This window comes from Hylobates moloch, unplaced genomic scaffold (genome assembly GCF_009828535.3).
Source record: "Hylobates moloch isolate HMO894 unplaced genomic scaffold, HMol_V3 SCAFFOLD_23, whole genome shotgun sequence".
Classification (NCBI taxonomy): domain Eukaryota; kingdom Metazoa; phylum Chordata; class Mammalia; order Primates; family Hylobatidae; genus Hylobates; species Hylobates moloch.
The window spans coordinates 10,577,814-10,604,758 of NW_026652298.1; the positions used below are offsets into that span (position 1 = coordinate 10,577,814).

The 26,945-nt window shown below is 35.8% G+C and overlaps 1 protein-coding gene across 1 annotated transcript in view; it reads left to right on the forward strand.

The window, feature by feature from the left end:
* Positions 1-26,945, forward strand: part of NDUFAF2 (NADH:ubiquinone oxidoreductase complex assembly factor 2) — a 216,035-nt gene that overhangs the window by 129,877 nt on the left and 59,213 nt on the right. Inside the window, exon 2 of the mRNA XM_032145426.2 lies at positions 5,635-5,724. Coding sequence (XP_032001317.1) covers positions 5,635-5,724 — 90 coding nt within the window. The remainder of the gene's footprint in view (positions 1-5,634; positions 5,725-26,945) is intronic.

Consider the following 26,945-nt stretch of genomic DNA (forward strand, 5'->3'; position numbering starts at 1 on the left):
TTTGCTGAGAATGATGGTTTCCAGCTTCATCCATGTCCCTACAAAGGACATGAACTCACCATTTTTTATGGCTGCATAGTATTCCATGGTGTGTATGTGCCACATTTTCTTAATCCAGTCTATCATTGATGGACATTTGGGTTGGTTCCAAGTCTTTGCTATTGTGAATAGTGCTGCAATAAACATATGTGTGCATGTGTCTTTATAGCAGCATGATTTATAACCCTTTGGGTATATACCCAGTAATGGGATGGCTGGGTCAAATGGTATTTCTAGTTCTAGATCCCTGAGGAATCGCCACACTGACTTCCACTATGGTTGAACTAGTTTACAGTCCCACCAACAGTGTAAAAGTGTTCCTATTTCTCCACATCCTCTCCAGCACCTGTTGTTACCTGACCATTCTAACTGGTGTGAGATGGTATCTCATTGTGGTTTTGATTTGCATTTCTCTGATGGCCAGTGATGATGAGCATTTTTTCATATTTTAATTTGCTTCACTCTAGTAACCTTTTTACTGTCTATTCATATCCCACAACATAATGTTATATCCCTTAAATATATACAATGAAATTTATTTTAAATACATAAAAGTGAGATTTTAAAGTGTTTATTAATTCATTTTAAAATATCACTAATAAATCCATTACATGTTAACATAAAGAATGTATGGATCACTATACTTTACCTCTTTCTTCCTCTCCTGATCTTGAAGTTCTGCCTTAATTTGTAAAACTTCCTTTGTATGGCATATCTGATACATATCTTTAATTGGCATACATTTTCATTTGTAGTATTTTTTAACTTGCTTTACTGCCTATGCTTAACAAGGCAATCTTTTTTACTTTTATCTTCACATTTTAAACACAATTGGACAAAAGAAATGTTATTAACACACTTTTACAAGAAATTTCTTTTTCCTCAGAATGTCAGAGTAAGTTCAGAAACTGAATATTGATTTTCCTTTTTAAGTTATGCAACAATGACATGAAAAACTTTATATTTTCCATGTGGTAGGAAAAAGGATATAGGTACAATTTAAATCTCATAAATACATGTGCACATGTATATGTGTTTGTGTATTTATAATCTATTAGTTATAATAGACTGAAAGGAAACAGAATAACATGTTAATATGATATTTTGAGTCATGCGCTTACAGGTCATTTCCAGATTTTCTTCAGTGACGTTTTAATGAATCTATTATTAGGATTAAGTTAAGTGATTTAAGATGTGTCTTCTACATTCTGAAACACCTTAATGAAAGGCAGTGGTTTTTCTTTTTTGGAAAGAAATAGTGATTTTTAATCTTTTACTTTTAGCTTAGCTCTTATATTTTACCAACTGAAATGTCAGTTTGTAGATGTAACATTTGTAGTCATCTGAAAGTCTGGCAACATATCTTAGTGGTTAAGTGTCTAGGATCTGGAGTCAAAAGACCCATGTTCAAATCCTGATATCTGTTTGCTAGCAAGTAAATGTCTTAAGTTCTCTTAAGCCTCAATCTCTTTATAAATGAAATGTATAAATTGTTTATTTAAATGAAGTAATAATGGTATCTCATAGCATTGTATAGCTTAAAAGAAATTACTCATGCAGAGCTAAAACTTAGTTCAATGTCTGGCACATGGTAAACATGCCATAAATGTTAGTGCTTTTTTTTTTTTTTTCCTGACTCTGGAAATCTAGGACCTCTCCCTTCTTCCTTCAAACCTAACAAAACATTGATGTGAACTACAGGATTTTTTGAAATCAAGGGTAAACGTAATCCAAGCAAGACTTTGATATTCAACACCCATTCCCTGTCCATAGGAGTTTCCTGCTGGTTATATTGGTTTCTATGCCCTGTAACACCATATGTGTGGCTGGGCCTGTCTCTACAGCCCAATGTGGTCAGCAGTGTGGTTTCCCAAGTGTGGTCTATAAGGTGACTTTAGATGACACAAAGACAACCCTTTAATTTTTTTAAATCTATTTTTATGGGTGAGCAAAAAACACAACTAGCACATTAAGTCAGTGATTACATGAATTTTTTTAGAGTAAGGTAAAAATGAGTATTGAGGAAAAATGCAAATCACTGTAAAGAAAAATACTAGGTTATAGTACTCTGAAGTATGGCAAAAATTGCAAAGATGGTACTTGAATGGCTGAAGTTTAGGATTCTGCTCTAGAGGCTCCTTCCCATATCTGTGTCCAGGGTGCTCATACACTATCCCAGAAGCTCAGTAGAACAGGTGAAACTTGTCTTTTACCTAAACCCTTGTCATCTACGATATGCCTCGGGATCTCACCTTTTAGTTTTTTTCTTCCTTCCTTTCTTTCTTTTTTTAAAAATTAAATGGGCTCCATATATTTCTAAACAAAGAAATAGGAAATCTACCATCCTCCTAGGGCAATTAGCTCAACAGCAGCTAGCTTTTTTTTTTTCTGTAAGTTTGGAAAAATATACTGTTACATCTACAGTCTTTAAATGCATAGATTGTTGACCATTACTACCTTCCTGAATTCAAACTCTGTGTTTCAATTAAATATAATATTGTTTAGTATTAAATAAAACAACTATGTACTGTTTTACTTAATAATACTCATTGAGTTCACCAATGTCAATTATTTTTGTTGTATTAGGACTTATTGAACCTACACATATATTGGATTAAATGTTTTTGTTACCAAGTTAATTTTTAAATGTAAATTAAATCCTAAAATTTTGATGCTTGAGCAGGTACTTAAATTTGCTGCATTCACTAGGATGGAAATTTTTTTGCTATGATAAATAGAGTTGTCTTTACAAATATTGCATGAAAGCATATTAGTATAAGTAAATGTACACTTTGTGCATAATTCCTTACTCAGTGGGAGGCATAAATTCCATTCCCAATTTATACAAATTGAACAAGTAGTATTTATTCCAAAAAAAGGGAGTAGTTTTACAGTAATTTATTGAGATAAACATATCTGATTACAAAGAATTTATTTAATAAGCTAATAGCTTTATTTTATATTACTAAAGACGTATACTTAAAAAAAAAATCTTTATTTCACCTATTTCTAAACAAAGGTTTATTCAGTGATTGTCCTGAAATTAAACTAGCTCATTAATTACTCTTCCTGTCTTCCCATACACACACACACATACACACAAATAGGTATAACTTATGTTTTTTTAAATCCTTGGGAGACCTTACATGAAGTTGATAGACCTAAGAGTAGGAATAGAAAGTTAATTTTTTTGTTGCAGATATGCCTGTAGTATATATGCATTTAGTAGTGCTACTGAGATCTATAGACCTGTCTATCCTCTCCCCATGTGCTAAACTTTATTGATGTATATTTAAAAACTTATAGACCATACATGTACTTTGAGGATCCCATGTATTTGCATTTTTATTTTAGACAATAGTTTTCCTTTCTATAACTATTACTCCAAAAAGACATTCTTACATTTTGGTAATTAGATAAGGACTATATGAAGACATAGGTATTTGACTAACACATTTTGAAAATTGTCATATAAGCATACTTTAATGTATGCTAAATTATAAATACTAAATTTATAGTAACTTATTATGATGTATTTATATACGTGAATGTAAATAGCGTTTTAGTAAACATACATGTACATATATTGAGCCTCTACTATAAGAGAAATGCAGTTGTCGTTGTTATATACTCCTTGTACCCTAATCCTTGTTCCTACCACTTTTACTATCAGTCCCTTGTCCTACTGTAAATTTATTGGGTAAGATAAGCAAAAGGTAATCCTCTTTGTAGAACTTGGGGAACCTCTGCGTTAGGATTAAATCAGCCTGATTAAATGACTTCATAATGAAATGCAGAACTTCCTGACCACATACTTAAGGTTTATTAGCCATTAATGGGTTGTCTATGAACTCCCAGCCTTTCACTTAATATTACTAAGATGGAAGAAATAAAACCAGACATTCAGCTGTCTCAGGCTTTCCTTTTATGTTGTCCTTTCTCCTGCACAGTCACTCCCAGGAGTTTCCTGTCCACACTTAAAGGAATTTACAGCTAATAGAATATCAGGTAGTGTAGGAGAGAGATTTGCAGGCATCAAGGTTGATTTCTTTAATTATGTAAGTCAGTATATTTAGCATAGTGTAAGATTGCTTAGGAGTGGTAAGAGAAAGGAGTATTTTGTAAGGTCCAGATTTCTCTCCCTGACTGGTCTGATCACTGTTAAGCCATGCTGGTCCCTTTATCATTCCTCACTGATGACTTCTCTGTCTCAGCTCACATTCCCTGGAGTAGGCAGGCACACTTGTTAAATAGGAGGAAGTAGAAAGCCTACCTGGTTTCCCCAGGCTCAAAGTTTCAATGAGAAAGGAACGTGTTTTGAAGCAACCATTTTGACAAAGCTGCTTTGAAAGATATAATGAAGACTTTCTGAAAACAGAAGAAAATAACAAATAGTTTTATGCCTTCTGTATAAACTTAAAATATGCACTAATCAACTTTTATTGAGCAATATAAGCATTAGGCATTCTCATTCCATTCTTGACTTCTCACCAACTTTTACTTTACTGTTCTCCCTGCTTTCATGTTTCTGCATTGCTCCTATTCCACTCCAGATATTAATCTCTCATCTGAAGAACCATAGACTTTGAAATTAAGATAAAAGATCAAAGGGAGACAAAACAGCAGCAGTTGGTCTCTCAATGTGGCTCTAACAGTAACATATGAACTTAGTAGCTTGTAAGTGGTCACCATCAGTCTACCATAGCCATAACCAAACCAATGACCAGTTTTGTTAAATTCTCTTAAGAGGAAGTGATTCAGATGGGCCACAGAATTCAACCCATGGCGTGGCTCCCTTGGGTTTGCCAATGTATTAGGGACAGGGTGGCTGCAGGGTCTTGTGGTCCATTACATACTTAGTAACAGCAATGAATATTGATTTTCTTGGGTGATTGCAGCAGCCATTGCTTCCTCTAAGATATATACAGGTAAGTCAGAAGAAGTTGAACTCGCTGTTGATTATTAAAATATTTTTTATTGGCCATTAGTGCTCTATAGGATGAATTGGTTACTCTTTTTCTGTACATTAAATCTAGATTTATTTATTTATTTATTTATTTATTTATTTATTTATTTATTTATTTATTGAGATGGAGTCACTCTGTAGCCCAAGCAGGAGTGCAGTGGCTCGATCTCAGTTCACTGCAGCCTCTGCCTCCCGGGCTCAAGTGATTCTCGTGCTTCAGCCTCCTGAGTAGAGTAGCTGGGACTACAAGTGTGTGCCACCATGCCTGGCTAATTTTTTGTATTTTAGTAGAGATGGGCTTTCACCATGCTGCCCAGGTTGAACTTGAACTCCTGAGCTTAGACGATCCACCTACCTCGGCCTCCCAAAGTGCTGGGATTATAGGCGTGAGCCACTACGGCTGGCCTACCATTAATTTTTGTAGGCTGTGGTAAATAACTATAAATTTTTACAGTAGTTTAGAATTTGCCTTTTGTAATATACCTAATTCAAAATGGAAATCTATTCTCATTTTCCTGTTAATTTAATTCTTTAACCATATAAGGGATTATGCAATATTAAAAGATTAATTGTAGAACTACTGTATCATAGGTTCATTTAAAAATGTATTAATGACTTTTGTCTTATAGGACAAACTATTCGAGAGAAAAGAATTGTAGAAGCAGCAAATAAAAAAGAAGTAGACTATGAAGCAGGGGATATTCCAACAGAATGGGAAGGTAAGTTTCTGCTTTTAGTAGAATCTCATGGGAGGTACGTTATGTAACAATATACAAATCAATAAGAGCATGTATAATTATATACTGTTTCTCTTTGCAAAAAAGTTTTAGTGTCTGAATGTTTGAAACTTTGTTTAACATTGCATATCTTTGAAAGTTGTGAAGGTGCTGAATTTTAGTAAGCAGATGCATGTACAGCAAAAAGAACTATTAAGCATTATCAGAGCTGGGACTGAGGTGAGGCAAGCCAAAATCCTAAGATGCAAAATTTAAGCAGGCACTCACTTTCATGTAGTGACCCAGCACTTGCACAATCCTAGGATTTGAATCCTGTTTCTGGCACTCACTACACACATGAACTTGCAAAGTAACTTAAACTTTTAGTTTTTTCTTTTATAAATTACGCATAATACTTGCTGTAGATACCATTTGGAATATTTTTTCAACTCACAATAACTCTATGTTAACTGACCGCTTGTTAAGACACGGATGGATGCTTGATCCCTTTCCTAAGACTTTGAAGTTAAAATAAAAGATCAAAGGGAGACAAACAGCAGCAGTTGGTCTCTCAGTGTGGCTCTAACAGTAACATATGAACTTAGTAGCTTGTAAGTGGTCACCTTCAGTCTACATCGAAGTTTTATTGCATAAAAAGCTAATTGATTTTAGAAAAGCTGATATTGCAGAAAAAGCTGATTTACTGAGAAGAAAACGGAAGCTAGTTCACAATGAGAAGTACATAGAATATTTCCTAGTTTTCCAACAGCTTTCTGGTTCCCAGTTCAGTTTCCCTCTGAATGAAGTTCATCTGCAAAACTGAGTTCAACATGGCATCTCATAACCATGTTATGTATTTCCGTTTTTTGCTTACCAGTTCCTAGCATAGTGCCTGGCACATTGTAAGGCACCTAGTAGGTACTTAATCAATATGTATCGAATACCTGAGGCCGGGAGTGGTGGCTCACGCCTGTAATCCCAGCACTTTGGGAGGCTGAAGTGGGCGGATCATCTGAGGTCAGGAGTTCGAGACCAGCCTGGCTAACATGGTGAAACCCCGTTTCTACGGAAAATATAAAAAATTAGGCCAGGTGTGGTGGCTCATGCCTGTAATCCCAGCACTTTGGGAGGCCAAGGCAGGCGGATCATGAGGTCAAGAGATCAAGATCATCCCGGCCAACATGGTGAAACCCTGTCTCTACTAAAAATACAAAAATTAGCTGGGCATGGTGGCACGCGCCTGTAGTCCCAGCTACTCGGGAGGCTGAGGCAGGACAATCACTTGAACCCAGGAGGCAGAGGTTGCAGTGAGCCAAGATCACGCCACTGCACTCCAGCCTGGTGACAGAGTGAGACTCCATCTCAGAAAAAAACAAAAAATTCAAAAAATTAGCCAGGTGTGGTGGCACAGGCCTGTAATGTAATCCCAGCTACTCGGGAGGCTGAGGCAGGAGAATCGCTTGAACCCGGGAGGCAGAGGTTGCAGTGAGCTGAGATTGCGCCATTGCACTCTGGCTTGGGCAACAAGAGCTAAACTCCATCTCAAAAAAAAAAAAAGAAAAGAAAAGAAAAGAAATACCCGAAACTGGCTAATTTATAAAGGAAAAAAGTTTAATTGACTCACAGTTCCGCATAGCTGGGGAGGCCTCAGGAAATTTACAATCATGGCAGAAGGCGAAGGGGAGGCAAGCACCTTTTTTGCTTGGCAGCGGGAGAGAGAATAATGAAGGAGAAACTTCCAAATACTTATAAAGCCATCAGATCTCATGAGAACTCACTCACTTCACAAGAAGAGCATGGGGAAACTGCCCTCATGATCTAATCACCTCCCTCCTTTGACACAAGGGGATTACAATTAGAAATGAGATTTGAGTAGGGACATAGAACCAAACCATATCACCCATTTAATAGATGGAGCACCTAAGGCCTAAAAAGGTTAGTTAATTTACCTGGGTTATATAGCTTCATACATGGGTAAACAGTAGGCTCATTGCTTCTTGGTTGGCATAGCATGATACCTTACATGTGGTAGCTATAGGCATTATGTTACTTTTATGCCAGCATGTGAATGTAAACATCATTTCAGTAAAAATATTTTTCCATTTCTGCTTACTACTAGAACTATGAGGAAAAACCATAAAAATAAGTAGATACCAAAGGTTTTTTGAAGAAATACAGAATATAAATTGGCAACTTCTAGGAGGGGGTAATTGAGCTTTCTTATTTTAGCAGACTCTCCAGTGTTATAAACTACATTTACAATTCTTGGATAATGCGTGCACCTTCTTAGAATGGTTTGTTTTTATCATTTTTTCCAATAATAGTATAGAATTAAGATGTTTATAGAAATGTTATAAATAAATGAGTAGATAATGACTCATTTTTCAACCTTTGAGACTTTCAAATGAGAACTTGAATGAAGTTCTAATCTTTTTATGGCTGTCCTGATCTAGTAATTCGGCATAACTCTCCCATGGGACATATGTTTAAAACAAATATATCAAACACTAAACAAAAATTATTTTTATGGTGGTACACATCAATTAAATGTGAAAAATAATAACACCATGAAAAAGTAAATTAAGTATTTTCAGATGAATATTGTATTCGTCAATTTAGTACTGGGACCTGCAAGTTGCATATTTTCCCACAATGTAGATTAAACAATGTGCCCTTTTTCTTCGTTTATTTAGTAGATATGTATTAAGGACCTCTACATTCATAGAGCTTATTTTCTAGGGTGGGAGAAAGACAATACACCAGATAAATAACTAGACTATATTGTATGTTAATGGCCACAGAAAATAAAGCAGGGAAAGGGCATAGGGAGTGTTGGGGGAGGTTTTGCAGTTTTTTTGTTTTTTAAGATGGAGTCTTGCTCTTTGCCCAGGCTGGAGGGCAGTGGCGCGATCTCGGCTCACTGCAAGCTCCACCTCGCAAGTTCACGCCATTCTCCCGCCTGAGCCTCCTGAGTAGCTGGGACTACAGGCGCCCGCCACCACACCCGGCTAATTTTGTTTTTGTATTTTTAGTAGAGACGGGGTTTCACGCCTATGTTAGCCAGGATAGTCGCCATCTCCTGACCTCGTGATCTGCCCGCCTCCGCCTCCCAAAGTGCTGGGATTACAGGCATGAGCCACCGCGCCCGGCCGTTTTGCAGTTTTAAATAGTGTTCAGAAAAGGCTTTACTGAGATGACTTCTGAATAAAAGCAGAAGGAGCTAGTCATGCAGCTAACTAGCTGAGGAGCATTACTGGAGAGCAAGTACAAAAGCCCTGAGGCAGGAACATGCTCAGATGTTTAAAGAACAGCAAGGAAGCCAGTGTGATTGGGATAGAATGAGAGAGAAATTCATAGATAAGGTTAGAGAGTTAACAGGATTGTGAATCTGTGGGGCCTTGTAGGCCATTTTAAAGACTCTGGCTTTTACTGTTAGTGAGACTGGAAGCCATTGTAGGGTTTTGAAAAGAGTAGTCGTATGTTCTGAGGTATATTTAAGAGGATCACTATGGCTGCTGCCTTGCAAATAGACTTAGGGGAACATAGGCAAAATATGGAGACAGGAAGCTCTTGTAATAATTTAGGCAAGAGATTAATTCTGACTTGGGCCAGAGTAACAGTGGGAGTGGAAAGAAGAAGTTGCATTCCGGATCTTTGGTAAAAGTAGGACCAACAGGATTTGATGACATATTGGATGTGGAACATGAGAGGAAAGCAGACAGTAATTACTCTTAAGCTGTTTTGGCCTCACCTGGAAAAAGGAGTTGCTGTTAACTGACATGTGCAGTTAAAGGAGTGCAGTGAAAGGAGCAAGTTAGGGGTGGAAAAATGAAATCAATTTTGGACATGCTAAGTTTGAGATGTCTATTAGACATCCAAGTAGAGATGTTAAATTGTATATGAGCCAAGAACTTAGTGTACATATCTGTACTGGAGATAAAATATGGGAGTTGTCAGCAAATAAATGTTATATAAAGCAATGAGACTGAAGAGATCACACACAGAATGAGTGTAAATACAAAATGAGAAATTCAGACGCTGACCCTTAGGCTGCTCCAAAGTTTAGTTAGAGACGATGGAGACCAAAAAGGAGCTGCCAGAAAAGTAGGAGAAAAAAAAAAAAGTGTCATGTACTAGAAGCCAAATATCAAGGAGAAAGAAGTAATCAAAATGTCAAATGAGGACTGAAAATTAACTCTGCTTTAAGAACAGGGACGTCTGACAAAAATAGTTCTGTAGAGTGGTAGGAGCAAATGCATGATAGAAAAAAAAGTATAGCAAGAGAGAATTTGGAGAGTCTGAGAATAGACAGTGTTTATGAGGAGTTTATCTGTAAAGAAAAGGAGAATGATGAAGCAGTACTTGGAGAGGAAAATGGAGTCAAGAAATCTTTTCTTCTGTTTTAAAGACAGAAGAGAATTTTGTAATAGTGATGGGAAAGATCCAGTCAGAAAGAAGAATTGCAGGAAAGAGCAAGTCCTTGAGAAGACAAAATGAGGCAGGACCTAGTAAACAGGTGGAAGAGTTGGCTTTTGAACAAAAGCTTGGAAAATTCATCAATAGTGATAGCAGAAAAAGAGTCTGTGGGCATATATGCAGGTAGATGGGTAGATGTGGTAATGAGAAATTGTGTAAATTCTCTTCTAATTCTTACTAATGAAGAAGAGTGATTTAAGTAAGTTCCTAAGTATCAATAGCAACTAGAACCCAGATTTGAACCCAAATTATCTGCTTCCAAATTTTTACTCAATATTATATTATACTGCCTACATCATTTATAACTTGGCTAACTCCTATTTATTACTCAAGTTTTGGAGTAGACATTAGTTCCCTTTGTAAGCTTTTTCTGACCTGGCCCCTTACCCCCAGTGATAGGTGAGATGTTCCTTTTTTTTGTTTTTATCTCACTTTGGACCTCCTCCAATCATGACATTTAACACACTATAGGGGGTTCCTCGTTTACTTATCTGCATCCTCCACCCTAAACTGGAAGATTTTTTAGAATAGGATCCTTACCTTATTCATTTTTGTATTCTCAGGGCCTAGCTCAATAGTTTATATAAAGTAAATATAAGCTCAGTCAACATTTGTTGAATGAATGCATTTCAAACTGAAAGTGTGTTATGTAAGTATGTTTAAGGAAAACGCACTTTGGGGAGTCTGCTGACTCGCTGAAAATAGTCCGTTTTAAGAAGAAAGACATGGAACAGCAGACCAGATCAATTTTTTTCAAACATATAGAAGATTCGATCAGGTGTAGTGGCTCACACCTGTAATCCCAGCACTTTGGGAGACTGAGGCAAGCAGGTCACTTGAGTCCAGGAGTTCTAGACCAGCCTGTACAACATGTGAAACCCCGTCTCTACCAAAAATACAAAAAATTAGCCAAGTGTGTGGCACACACTGGTAGTCCCAGCTATTCAGGGGGCTGAGGTGGAAGGATTGCTTAAGCCTGGGAGGCAGAGGTTGCAGTGAGCTGAGATCGCGCCACTGCACTCCAGCCTGGGTGACAGAGTGAGACCCTGTCTCACAAGAAAAAAAAAAAAAGTAGAAGATTCTTGGACAAGATTCAGCTGTGGGAGATAGTATAGTACTAACTACTGGGCAATGATATAAAGTTTCAGTGAACCTTGTTAAGTTTAATTCATGGCATTATTTGTAGTTCTTACTTAGAGGCTCTCATATTTGTCTCTCTATAATTCAGATTGTTGTATTTATCTTTCGTTTTTGTTATTTTTCTTGTTTTTGGTAAGTTTAAGCTTGTTTCGTGTTAACAGTAATAAACATTTTTTATGAGAACCCTAAAATACATACAAAGCAGAATATAGTTGGAAGAGGCAGAAAGGCCCTGATCCAGTTAAGCTTTACTTATCACATGTGTTCATTAAAATAGAAGATTAATGCCTCAGAAGAGAGATAAAAATTACTTTTTAGGTATATTAGACCATACCTGTCTATCATTAACACTGTTAATAATTAATATCTCAGTATAAAATGTCATACCCACTTTTATTACTTTTAAGTTAATAGTTGTTCATAATTATTCAACATGTCTTTCTCAGGCCACAGGAACTCCTCATAAAGAATTTTCAAAGTAAGCTTCATAAAATAATAGACCGGGATGGTGCTATCCCTGTTCTGGCATCAAGACTTATGTTATATCCATGTTCTGCAGTGGTCATTTACTACCTTGGTCATTTTGGCAAAGGGATTTACCTCCCTATTTTTCATCTATAAAATTAAAACGCTGAGTTCATAACCCTTTAAGCCTCCGTCTATCTCTAATGCTCTATGATTCATGACCCAAGAAGTATCTCGAATAAACTCACATTCCAACGCAGAATCTCTGGACTTCCAGAACAATTTGGTTGAACCTCCAGTACACTTGAATAGAAAAGATTGGAGAGAATATTCTTGCATTGTTTCTGACCTCAGCATTCAATCTTTCACCATTAAATATGTTGTTTGTAGGTTTTTCTCGTAGATGCCTTTATCAAGTTGCAGAACTTCCTTTCCTTGATGGGACCCTCTGCCAATCCTCTAGGGTTTGTTCTCTATGTAGCTGTCACCCAACTGGTACTCTGAATTGTGAACTTGTGTGACCTTGGTCTCCCTAGACTCCCAGCTCCATCTTCTTAACTTATATAGTCTGCTGGGTTTTGACAGGATTCCCTCCCTGGGGCACAACCGAAACTCAGAGCTGTAAACTGGGGCAATCGTGAGGGCAGCCTTCGTTTATTTAACGTTCTCTGAGACCACTGTGTTTCATTATTCAATGTCCATTGTTTTGAAGATTGTTGTTTTATGTAATTTGTCCTTGTTGCTCCATCTTGACTAGAAGCAAAAGGCAGCTTTTTTTTTAACATAATACATTTGAGATTTGCTTGTGTACTTGCATGAATCAGTAAGTTTATTCCTTTTTATTGCTTATTAGAATTCTGTCATTTTGATATATCTTTTTGCATTAACTAGTTGAAAGACATTTGAGTCCTTTCTACTTTATAGCAATTATGAGTAAAGTTGCTATATTAATTCATATACACATTCACGTACAAATCTGTGAACAGAAATTTTCTTTCAAGTCCTTGAGCAGGATTGATAGGTTTTATTTTAAGTATAGATTTGATTTTATAAAAAAACTGCCAAGATATTTTTCAATGTGGCTGTACCATTTCGTATTTAAGTGTAAGTTTGATTTTATAAAAAACTGCCAAGATATTTTGCAATGTGGCTTTACCATTTTGCATTCCCATTAGTAGTGTATGAGAGTTCAAGTTGTTCATCATCTTCTCCAGCCATTGCTGTTGTCAGTTTCATTACATTTGAGCCATTCTAATTGGTGTGTTTTGATATCTCATTGTGGTTTTAATTTTTATTTCTCTAATGACTAATGACCTAGATCATCTTTTCATGAACTTATTTGCCATCTGTATATCTTCTTTGGTGTACTTTTGTATCTTTTTGCCCAGAATTTTTTTAATTAAAAAAATTACTTAGTTTTGAGAATTTCCTGTGTATCATAGATACAAGTCCTTTATCAGATATGTGATTAGCAAATATTTTTTCACAGTCTATGGCTTTTCTTTTCATTGGCTTGTCTTTTCATTCTCTTGACAGTGCCTTTCAAAGAGCACACATTCTTAATTATAATGAATTCCAGTTTATCGGTTTTTTTTCTTTTATATATCGTGATTTCAATGTTGTATGGAAGAAATCTTTGCCTAACCTGAGGTCAAGAATATTTTCTCCTGTGATTTCTTCTAGAAGTTTGGGATTCTACAGTTTTGGGTTTTACATTAAAGTCTATGATACATTTTTATCAATTTCATGTCTTATATGGCAATCTAATTTTCCAGCACCGTTTTTTAAATGACCACTATTTTTTCCATTGAATTGCCTTAGCACGTTTGTCAGACATCAATTGACTATAGATGTGTCTGTTTCTGCATTTTCTGTTCCATCCATGGAGTTATTTATTTATCTTTTTGCTAGTGCTGATTGTCTTGATTACTGAGGCTTTGTAACAAGTCTTGAAATAAATCATTTTGAGTCTGCCAACTTCTTTCTCAAAATTTTTGTCTTGGTTAGTCAGGGCCCATATAATGTTTTTACACTTTAAATATGTGCAGTTTATTGCACATCAATTATACTTCAATAAAGCTGTAAAAGAATAACATAGCCATCTTGGAAAAATAAATTACTGAATGAGGATAGTAATAATGATACAAGCAAGGGATACAATAAAAAAGTGTCAGAACTGACTCTTTTCCCAGTCTCAGGATTTGACTTAATCCAGAAGACTGTTTGAAACATGGATTTGCCCCAGTCTCTTTAAATGAAGAACGTCACTTTGGGCATAGATTAGTCTTGAGATACTAGGTTATATAATATGAAGTTATCCCAAGTAACAGAGCATGTAAAGATCAAATGCCCAGACAAACTTCTATAGGTTTTCCAGAGATATTTAAAGTTGGTGTCATATTCAATCCAGGACTTTCCAAAGTTACTTTAAATTTAATGATAAATGTTTTGAAATCTTTTTTGAGGTTTCTTAATAGCAAAAGCAAAAACTTACATACCATTTGTTCTTCCTGTTGTGATAAAAATGTCTGTAGTAAAAACTTTAAGAGAAATAAAGAGCAATCTTGCAAGGAACTAAAATATATTTCTTCATCAGCATACATTATTGGAAAGCCAGCAGAAAGCGTGGCTGAAGGAACATGTATTTGGACAAAGTATGCAGGGCACTGCACTGCCAAATGGATGTTACAAATGTTTTTAGCATGTTTTCACTTGTAACAGAAAGACCATACTTCTTAATTTTTGTTAGTCCCCAAAGCAAATATAAACTAGAGAAGATATAGCCTCAGCAGTAAATGACCCACTTAATAAAAACAATGATTCACAGGAGAAAAAAAATGTGCATGAATGTAAGTATTGATGGAGCTGCTGCTTTAGGCTGCAAGGACCTGGAATGAAGTTACTGAGATTGTGCAAATAAAATTCATCATTCTTGGGGAAGAAATAGAAGCCAAGAGTGCACATGTATACTTTATTTTTTAGAGATGGGGATCTTGCTATGTGGCTCAGGCTGGTCTCAAACTCCTGGCCTCAAGCAGTCCTCCTGCCTCAGCCTCTTAAGTAGTTGGGACTACAGACACACACCACCATGCCTACAAGTACACTTTACTTTTTTCTTTCTTTCTTTCTTTTTTAAATTTTAGATTCAGGGGTTACATGTGCATGTTTCTTACATGGATATATTGCATGATTCTGAGGTTTGGGCTTCAACTGAACCTGTCACCCAAATAGTGAACATGGTACCCTCCCTAGTTTCTGTTGTTCCCATTTTTATGTTCATGTATACTCAGTATTTAGCTCCCACTTATTAGGGAGAACGTTCAGTATTTGGTTTTCTGTTTCTGCATTAATTCACTTCGGATTATGGCCTCCTGATGCATCCATGTTGCTGCAAAGGACATAACTTCATCCTTTCTTATGGCTGCATACTATTCCATGGTGTATATGTACCACATTTTCTTTATCCAGTCTACAATTGATGGGTATCTAAGTTGATTCCACTTTTTTGCTATTGTGAATAGTGCTGCAGTAACCATGTGAATGTATGTGTCTTTATGGCAGAACGATTTATTTTTCTTTGGATGTATACTCAGTAATGGGATTGCTGGGTCAAGTGATAGTTCTATTTTTATTAGTAGTTATTTGAGAATTGCCCAACTGATTTCCACATAGGCTGAACTAATTTATAGTCCCACCAATAGTGTATAAGTGTTCCCATTTTTTTGCAGCTTCACCAACATCTCTTATTTTTTTACTTTTAATAATAGCCATTCTGACTGGTGTGAGATGGTATCTCATTGTGGTTTTGATTTGCATTTCTCAGATGATTAGTGATATTGAGTATTTTTTCATGTTTGTTGGCCACGTGTATATCTTTTGAGAAGTGTCTGTTCATGCCCTTTCCCCACTTTTTAATGGTGTTTTTTTTCTTTTTGATTTATTAAAGTTTCTTATAGATTCTAGATATTATACTTTGATGTCTTACATTTAAGTCTTTAAACCATCTTGAGTTAATTTTTGTATACAGTGAAAGGTAGAGGTCAACTTGCATTTGTCTATATATGGCTAGCCAGTTATCCCAGCACCATTTATTGAATAGAGTTTTCATGCCCCATTGTTTATTTTTGTTGCTTACTGCAAACTCTGCCTCCTGGGTTCAAGCAATTCTTCTGCCTCAGCCTCATGAGTAGCTGGGATTACAAGCACACACCATCACGGCCTGCTAATTTTCTATTTTTAGTGGAGATGGGATTTCACCATGTTGGCCAGGCTGGTCTCGAACTCCTGACCTCAAGTGATCTGCCTACCTCGGCCTCCCAAAGTGCTGGGATTACAGGTGTGAGCCACCCCTCAGGCCTGTGGTTTTCAACTATAGATCTTGCACATTTTATTAAACTAATACCTAAGTGTTTCTTGATTTTTTTGGTGCTATTGCTAGTTGTTTTCTATTTCAATTTCAAATTGTTCATTGATAATACAAAGAAATACAACTGATTTTGTATATCAACTGTGTACTTTTAAGTGACATTGTTAAACTCATCAATTGTATCACCTTCACTGTAAACTTCTTGTGGTTGTCTGCATAAACAATCTTTTCCTTCTGTTTCTTCTATTCTCATGCATAAGCCTTTGTTTTTTCTTGCCTTACTGCACTGGCAAGGAACCTCCACAATAATGATGAGTAGAACTGGTAAAAGTGAACAACTTTGCCTTGTTCTTGATCTTAGCGGGAAAGCATTCAGTTTTTCACTATTAGGTATGATATTAGCTGTAAGGTTTTTTAGATGCCTGCTGTCAGATTAAAAAGCTCTCTTCTATTCCTAGGTTGCTGGGCGTTTTTATCATAAATGCTGTTGGATTTTGTCAAATGTGTTTTCTTCATTTCTTGAGATTATTTTTATGATTTTTTTTCATTCTGTTAATATGATTTATTACATTGATTGATTTTATTTTTAAATTATCCTCCCTTTTCATTGTGGTAAAGTATACATAACATAAAAATTTCCATTTTAGCCATTTTTAAGTATACAGTTCAGTGGCTGTAGGTACATTCACTGTTTGCAACTATCAGCAGCATTCATCGCCTGAACTTTTTTCATCTTCCCAAACTGAAACTTCATGCCCATTGAAAAACAACTCTCCATTTCCTCCTTTCTCCCAGTCTTTGGCAACCACCATTCTACTTTTTGTCACTATGAATCTGACTACTATAAGTACGTAATAGAAATTGAGTCATACACTATTTGCCCTTTTTATGTCTGGCTTATTTATTTCCCTCAGCATAATGTCTTCATGGTTCATCCATGTTATAGGATATATCAGAATTTCATTCCTTTTTTGGGCTGAATAATATTCCATTGTATATAGATACTACATGTTGTTTATCCATTCATTGAATGGTGGACACTGGAGTTGCTTCCCCCTTTTGATTATTGTGAATAATGCTATGAATATACGTATACAAATATCTGTAGATTTAAACCTATGTAAATAGGTACAGTAAATTTAAATGGTCTAGAAATGCCACACAAAAAGCAGAAGTTGTCAGAATGATATATATATAGAAGACAGCTATATCAAACAACATGACCCAGTTGACATAGGGCACTCCACTGAGCAATTGTAAAATGCACATTTTTTTCCATATGCTCATGGAACATTCACCAGGATGGGCCACATATTCTTTCCAGAAATGTGGGAGATAGGAATACTTCTCTACTCATTTTATTAGGCCCTGTTTAACCTGATATCAACCTGACAGAAACAATAAAGAGATACTACAAACCAGTATCCTACATAAACATAGATGTAGAAATCACTAACAAAATATTAGCAACCTGAATCCAGCAATATATAAAAAGGGCAGTATACCATGACCATGTGGAGTTTATCCCAGTAATACAGATTGGTTTAACATTTGAAAATCAATTTATATTCAGCATAATAACAAAAAGGAGAAAAATCATGAGTTAATTCCAGTTGGTACAGAAAAGAACTGACAAAATTCAATATACATTTATGATTAAAAACTCTCCACAAACTTAAAATAGAAAAGAAGCTCCTCAACCTGATAAGGGCATTAAGGGAGGAAAAAAAAACTTACAGTTAACCTCACATTCAATGGTGAAAGGCAGAACACTTTCCCCCTAAGATTGGGAACAAGACAAGGATATCTTCTTTGACTATTTACATTTCACATCATCTTGGAAATTCTTGTCAATGCAATAAAGCAATAAAAATAAATGAATACAGATAAGAAACAGATGACATGATTACATGTAGACAATCTACAAAAAATATGTAAAAATTAAGTGAATTTTGTAACTTTTCAAGATACAAGGGAATATAAAATCAATTATATATCTACATAATAATACCAAACAATTTCTAAGTAAAAATTTAAATTATATTACTTCAAATACTATTAAAAACTTGAAGATTCAGGGATAAATTTACAAAAATATATCCAAGACCTTTACATTGAAAAACATAAAATATCAGCCGAGTGAGTTGGCTCATGGCTATAATCCTAGTACTTTGGGAGGCTAAAGTGGGAGGATCACTTGAGGCCAGGACTTGCAGTCCAACCTGGGCAACATAGCGACACCTTATCTCTACAAAAAGTAAGCACTTTAGCCAGGTGTGGTGGTGTGCACCTGTAGTCTTCCCAGCCTACTCAAGAGCCTGAGATGGGAGAATCACTTGAGCCCAGAAGTTTGAGGTTATGCTGAGCTGCAATCACTCCACAGCTCTCCAGCCTGGGTGACACAGCAAGATCCTGTCTCTTAAAAAAAAAAAGAAAGGAAGAAAAGAAAAATATAAAATATTGCTGAGAAAAATTAAAGAAAACTTAAATAGAGAGATGTACAATTTTCATAGATCAGAAGAGTTAATATTTAAAAGACATTATTTCCCTTCAGATTGATCTGTAAATTCATTGCCCTCCAATCAAAATACTAACAGCCTTTTTGGAATTGATATGCTGATTTTAAATTTTGTATTAAAATGCAGAGAACCTAGAATACTCAAAACTTTTTTGGAGAAAGAACAAGATTGGAGAATTTAACAATATAAATCTACATTTATCAAGGTGGTTTGGTACTGATGTAAGGATAGTTATACAACTAATGGAACCAACCTGAATATCCAGAAGTTTTCTCACACTTATATGGTCAATTGATTTTTCAATAGCAAGGAAAATTCTTTTCAATAGCTTGTGTTGAATAACTGAATTTCCATATGGAAAAATATAAACCTTGAACATTACCTTATGTAATCCCCCAAGAAATTTAACTTGGGATTTATCACAGACCTAAATATAAAGCTAAAACTAATAAACTTTTAGAAGAAAAAGATGAACAAAAATCTTTCAATTATGAATAGTCAAAAAACTATTAAATAGGACCCTAAAACACAAAGTTTAAAAAAAAATGATAAATTGGACTTCACCAAAATTTTACAGATTCTTGTTTTTAACAGATTTATTAGAGCAAAGGAAAATACAAGCCATAGACAGGGAGAAAAATTTGCCATACATGTCTAACATTGAACTTGTATTCAGAATATGTAAAGAACTCTCATACCTCAGTGAGGGAAACGTTAATTTTAAAGTGGGCAAAAGGCATAAACAGACACTTTACCAAAGAGGATTTATGGTGTGGACTAAATGTGGTTCCACCACACTCTTCTACCCCATTCATGTGTTGAAGCCCTAACTCTAAATATGGTGGTATTTAGAAATATGGGACCTTTGGGAGGCAATTAGAGTTAGATGAGGTCATGAGGGTGAGGCCTTAATGATGATATTAGTGCCCGTAGGAGAAGAGGCACCAGAGAGCTGTACTGTCTCCCTGAGCATGCACAAAAAAAGAAGTCATATGGGTACGCATTGAGAAGATGGCTGCCTACAACCCATGAGAAGAGGCCCCAGAAAGCTGATTATACTGGCATCTTGATCTCAGACTTCCAGCCTCCAGAACTGTGAGAAAATAACTTTCTGTTGTTTAAGCCACTCAGTCTGTGGTGGTTTATTATGGCAGCTGAAGCAGACTAAGACAATACATAAAATCAGTAATCATCAAGGGATACTAATTAAAACAACAGTGAAGTACCACTACATACAACTAGACTGACTGATATTTTAGAAATTGATAATATCAACAAAACTGACAATACATTCATGAAGATGTAAAGTACCTGAAACTTTCATATATTTCTGACTAGAGTGTAAAATGTTACAGCTACTTTGGAAAACAGTTTATTAGTTCTTTATCAGTTTAAACATACACACTTATCCTACAACCTGGACATTTTATGGCTAAGTATTCACCCAGAGACATAAAGACATAAGTCCAACCAAATTCTTGTACCCGAATTTTCCCAGCAGCTTTATTCATAATAGCCCAAAACTGAAAACCACTAAAATATCCAACAAGTGAGAGGATAAACAAATTGTCATACTTCCATGCAAAGGAATGCTACACATCAATAAAAAATAATGAACTGCTGATATGTTCATTGTGTTTGTTTTTATTGCTGTATGTCAACATTACCACAATAATAATAGCTTAAAATAAGACACATTTATTATCTTAGAGTTTCTTTGCATCAGGAGCCCAAGCACAGCCTAGCTAGGTTCTTTAGTTAAGGGTTTCATTTAGCTGTAATCAACCCAAGGCTAGTCATCTAGAGACTTGATTAGGAAAAGCTCTACCATCCCACTTGTGTGGTTGTTGGCAGCATTCAGTTCATTGCAGTTGTAAGACTGAGAGCTTCACTTTTTCGCTGGTTGTTGGCCAAAGACCACACTGAGTCCTAGAGGTCACTGGCAATTTCTTGCCAATGGTGTTTCCCAATATGGCCACATTTTCCTTACAGCCAGCCAGGGGGGAGAATACTCCAGCCAAGATGAGCACCATAATCTTGTATAATGTAATCACATGAGCACATATATCCCATCACCTTTGCCATGTTCTTATAATTAGAAGTCATGGGTCCTACCCTCACTCAAGTAGAAGAGATAATACAAATGTATGAATACCAGGAAGTGGTGGTTGTGTAGGCTACCTGAAGAGTATCACTCATTGCCTGGGGACTATGGGTAGGGTAAGGTGGTGTTTCCATGTAAACAGACTGGGGAACTTTTATAGGTGATGGAAATGTTCTATCTATTGATTGTGGTGCTAATCACAGGATTGTAAATATTTTTGTTAGAAGTTGTGGAATTGCACACTTGAAATGGCTCACAGTATTTTGTAAATTATACCTCAATAAAGTTGATTAAGAAAAAAGACAGTAATAGCCATGAGCACCACAAAATTTGTAACTTAAAGATGCCAACTTAATTTAATAATATCTCTAAGATATCCTTGAAAGTCAATAATTGGAAAATGATTTGTTTCATAATATATCCTTTGAAGGATTTTCACAGTAAAAACTGGATCTTTTATTTTTATAGTCCTTTATGAAGTGTCAGCACTCAGAACTAGCAAAGATCATTTTTTTAAAGATGAGGCTTTATTACAGTCTCTTCTGTAAGTGAAGTAAGCACATATTTCTAATGTAATATCTTTTGGTTGTAGACTATTGATAACCTTTCCATAATTTTTGTTCTGAATGGTTACCTACTGGATCTGGTGATAGAGTATTTCATTTACTTTAGCCTCTATTGACAACGCTTCTAAAGGTGTATTTGCCATTTTTAGCACTTATGGAGATTTGAAGAGTGTATGCTTCATGAAATATTTTCTTGCTTGATTCTTCTAGTCTCTTTACGTGCTTAAAGGGTGCTTTAATTTGCATACTCACCTTTAATGTTATTATAGTGGCTTATATTCTAATAGGAATATTAAAGTTCAGTGAAAATCCCATGCATACTGGTGAGAATGCAAATGAATATTGATGAAAGAATGCTAGGATCATAAGGTGTAAACTGTCCAGTTACCTTGCTAAATTCATTTCAAACAATGTTTACATTATAATGAGGACTGATACAGATTTCACCACATAAATATCACTGGCAGTGGCAAAATTATATAATTTATAATTGGATAATGGTTCAGTTTCAGACTGTTTTGAAGTTAACAAAAACAACAAAGTAATGTCTTGATATTAATGCAAACTTCAGCTGATCATTTGTTGTATGTAGTAGTTGGGAAATTGGGTATGATTTTACAAATAAGCGGTCACGTTAAGCATTTCCGGCTGTAACCTTTACAGGATGCATAACAAATAGTAGTGGCATCACTCATCATCCCAACAGGACATTTCAAGTATCTGGTTATTGTACAACTATAAATATACAAGTTTATTTCAGTAGTTATGTTTATGTATCTGTATAAAACCAAGATCCATTAAATGGTCATTGAAAATGAAGCTAAAAGAAGTCCCCTGACAGTAAATAGACTAGGCGATATTTATTATAATACATTCAGTATTTAAGTTCTATTACGTTCTTATATCAATGGATGAATTTTATAAACTTATGCAAAACCAGTAAGCTTTAGAAAACATATAACAGAGTTTCTCCAATCTCTTTAACTACTTTGGAATTTTTTTAATGATTTGTATTCAATTGAACTATTTTTTTTTCAGCCTTACAAGAGAACTGAAAATGCTATTTTATAGACTCATCAGTAGGGCAGATTGTTATTTAGAGTTCTTTTTCTCATGGTGACGATAAGTGTGCATTATGCCATTATACTTTTTCAGCACGGTCTTATGCCCACTAGTGTGTGTTCTTAGACTCTAGAATACATGGTAATCATTAGTTAAAAGTATAATAATCAATAATGGCTTTTATTTTAAATAATATGAAAGTGTTTTTGCATCAAAATATGTATTTTTCGCTAAAGGGATTATAGTTAATCATAGCCCTGGCACAGGGGTTGGCAAACTTTTTCTTTAAAGGTCCAGATGGTAAATATTTTAGGTTTTTTATGGGCCACTTAGTTGGTTACAATTACTCAACTCTGATGTTGTAGCACAGAAGCAGCCACACATAATATGTAAACAAATGTGTGTCTGTGTTCCAATCAACCTTATTTCTAGACACTGAAATTTTGAATTCTCTATGATTTTCATGTCATGAAATATTGTTCGTCTTTTGATGTTTTTACAACCATTAAAAAAATGTAAAAAGCGGTGGGCTGAACTTGGCTTGCAGGCTATACTTTGCTGACACCTGTCCTAGAAGTTGATTTTTCTAAAATTAGAGTTAACTTCTACTCTACATTAAAACTGAAGATATATTGCTGAAAACCTTTTATAGATATATAGTTCATGTTGAGTTATTTTAAAAGGAAGCTCTTTTCTAGAAAAAATTCATAATTATACATAAGTAACTTTATTTTTAAAAAACTTTTATTTTAAGTTCAGGGGTACATATGCAGGTTTGTTACATAAGTAAATGTGTGTCCAGAGATTTTGATGTGCAGATTATTTAATCACCCAAGTATTAAGCCTAGTACCCATTAGTTATTTTTCCTGATCCTCTCCCTCCTCCCATCTTCCACCCTCCAATAGACTCCAGTGTGTGTTGTTCCTCTCTAGGTGTCCATTTGTTCTCATAATTTAGCTCCCACTTAAAAGTGAGAACATGCATTATTTGGTTTTCTGTTCCTGTGTTAGTTTGCTAAGGATAATGGCTTCTGGCTCCATCCATGTCCCTGCAAAGGCATGATCTTGTTCTTTTTTATGGCTGCATGTATTCCATGGTGTATATTTACCACATTTTCTTTATCCAGTCTATCACTGATGAACATTCAGGTTGATTCCATGTCTTTGTTATTGTGAATAGTGCTGCAGTAAACATACACATGCATGTGTGTTTATAATAGAATGATTTATATTCCTCTAGGTTTATACCCAGTAATGGGATTGCTAGGTCAAATGGTATTTCTGTCTTTAGGTCTTTGAGGACCACTGTCTTCTACAATGGTTGAACCAATTTACACTCCCACCAACAATGTATAGCATTCCTTTTTCTCTGCAACCTTGCCCGCGTCTGTTATTTTTTGACTTTTTAATAATAGCCATTCTGACTGGTGTGAGATGGTGTGATTTGCATTTCTTTAATGATCAGTAATGAGCTTTTTATTTTATGATTGTTGGCCACATGTATGTCTTCTTTTGAGAAGTGTCTGTTCATGTCTTTTGCCTACTTTTTAGTGGGGTTGTTTATTTTCTTGTAAATTTGTTTAAGTTTCTTACAGATGCTGAATATTAGACCTTTGTCAGATGCATAGTTGGTAAAAATTGTCTTCCAGTCTGTAGGTTGTCTGTTGACTTTGTTGATAGTTTCTTTTGCTGTGCAAAAGCTCTTTAGTCTAATTATATTCCATTTGTCCATTTTTGCTTTTGTTGCAATTGCAACAAAATTGCAAATTTTGTTTTGAAAATTGGTGTCTTCTCATGAAATCTTTGCCCATTTCTATATCCTCAATGGTATTGCCTAAGTTGTCTTCCAGGGTTTTGTAGTTTTGGATTTTACATTTAAGTCTTTAATCCATCTTGAGTTAATTTGTGTGTGTGTGTAAGGAAGTGGTCCAGTTCCAATTTTCAGCATATGGCTAGCCAGTTATCCCAGCACCATGTATTGCATAAGAAATTCTTTCCCCATTGCTTGTTTGTGTCAGGTTTGTTGATCAGATAGGTGTAGGTGTGCAGTCTTATTTCTGGACTCTCTATTCTGTTTCATTGGTCTATGCATCTGTTCTTGTATCAGTACCATGCTGTTTTGGTTACCATAGCTCTGTAGTATAGTTTGAAGTTGAGTAGTGTGATGCCTCCAGCTTTGTTTTTTGTTTGTTTGTTTTTTGTTTTGTTTTGTTTTGCTTAGGATTGCCTTGGCTATTCAGGCTCTTTTTTGGTTCCATATGAATTTTAAAATATTTTTTTCTAGTTCTGTGAAGAATGTCAATGGTAATTTAATGGGAATAGCATTGAATCTGTAAATTGCTTTGGGCCGTATGGCCATTTTAGCAATATTGATTCTTCCAGTCCATGCGCATTGAATGTTTTTCCATTTGTTTGTGTCATCTCTGATTTTTGGGCAGTGGTTTGTAGTTCTCCTTATCAAGATCTTTCACCTCCACTGTATTCCTAGGTGCTTTATTCTTTTTGTGGCAATTGTGAATGGGAGTTTGTTTGTGATTTGGCTCTCTGCTTGAGTTTTGTTGGTGTACAGGAGTGCTAGCAATTTTTGCACATTGATTTTGTATCCTGAGACTTTGCTGAAGTTGCTTATCAGCTCAAGAAGCTTTTGGGCTGAGGCAGTGGGGTTTTCTAGATACAGGATCATGTCATCTGCAAACAGGGATAGTTTGACTTCCTCTCTTCCTATTTGGATGCCCGTTCCTTTTTTTCTCTTGCCTGATTTCCCTGGCCAGAACTTCCTATACTATGTTGAATACAAGTAGTGAGAGAGGGCATCCTTGTCTTGTGCCAGTTTTCAAGGGGAATTTTATTAGTCAGAGTTCTCTAAAGGGACAGAACTAATAGGATATATGAATATAAGAAGGGGAGTTTATTAGGAGAATTGACTCACATGATCACAAGGTGAAGTCCCACAATAGGCCGTCTGCAGCTGAGGAGCAAGGAAGCAACTCTGAGTCCCAAAACCTCAAAAGTAGGGAAGCTGACAATGCAGCCTTCAATAGGCAGCTGAAGGCCCAAGAGTCGCTGGCAAATCATTGATGTAAGTTCAAGAATCTAAAAACTGAAGAACTTGGAGTCTGAAGTTCGAGAGCAGGAAGCATCCAGCATGGGAGAAAGAGGAAGGCCAGAAGGCTCAGCAAGTCTGCTCATTCCACTTTCTTCTGCCTGCTTTATTCTAGCCATGCTGGCAGCTGATTAGATGGTACCCACCCAGATTGAAAGTGGGTCTGCCTTTCCCAGTCCACAGACTTAAATGTTAATCTCCTTTGGCAACACCCTCACAGACACACCCAGGAACAATATATTGCATTCTTCAATCCAATCACGCTGACACTGAATATTAACCATCACAGGAATGCTTCTAGCTTTTGCCCATTCCATATATCAGCAGTGGATTTGTCATATATGGCTCTTATTATTTTAAGGTATGTTCCTTCAATGCCTAGTTTATTAAGAGTTTTTAACATGAAGGGATGCTGATTTTAATTGACAGCCTTTTCTGCATCTGTTGAGATAATCATGTGGTTCTTGTCTTTAGTTCTGTTTATGTGATGAATCACATTTATTGATTTGCATATATTGAACCAGCCTTGCGTCCCAGGGATGAAGCCAACTTGATTGTGGTGGATAAGCTTTTTGACGTGCTACTGTATTCAGTTTGCTAGTACTTTGTTGAGGATTTTTGCATTGACGTTCATCAAGGATATTGGCCTGAAGTTTTCCTTTTTTGTGGTATCAAACACTGCCAGGTTTTGGTATCATGGTGGTTCTGGCCTCATAGAATGAGTTAGGGAGGAGTCCTTCCTTTTTAATTTTTTGGAATAGTTTTAGTAGGAGTAGTTCCAGCTCTTCTTTGTACATCTGGTAGAATTCAGCTGTGAATCTGTCTGGTCCTGGGCTTTTTTTGGTTGGTAGGCTATTTATTACTGCCTCAATTTCAGAACTTGTTATTGGTTTGTTTAGGGATTCAGTTTCCTCCTGGTTCAGTCCTGGGATGGTGTATGTGTCCAGGAATTTATCAGTTTCTTCTAGACTTTCTAGTTCATGTGGATAAAGGTATTTATAATATTCTCTGATGGTTTTTCTCTCTGTGGGGTCAGTGATACCCCGTATCTTTTAGATACACCAATCAATCAGATTTGGTGTGTTTACATAATCCCATATTTCTCAGAGGTTTTGTTCATTCTTTTTTGTCTATTCTTGTCTGCCTGTCTTATTTCAGAAAGACAGGCTTCGAACTCTGAGATCCTTTCCTTCACTTGGTCTATTCTGTTATTAATACTTGTGATTGCGTTATGAAATTCTTGTACTATGTTTTCCAGCTCTGTCAGGTTGGTTACATTCTTCTCTATACTGGCTGTTTTGTCCATCAGCCTCTGCAATGTTGTATCACGATTTTTAGCTTCTTTGCATTAGGTTACAACATGCTCCATTAGCTCAGTGAAGTTTGTTTTTATTCATATTCTGAATTCTACTTCTGTCATTTC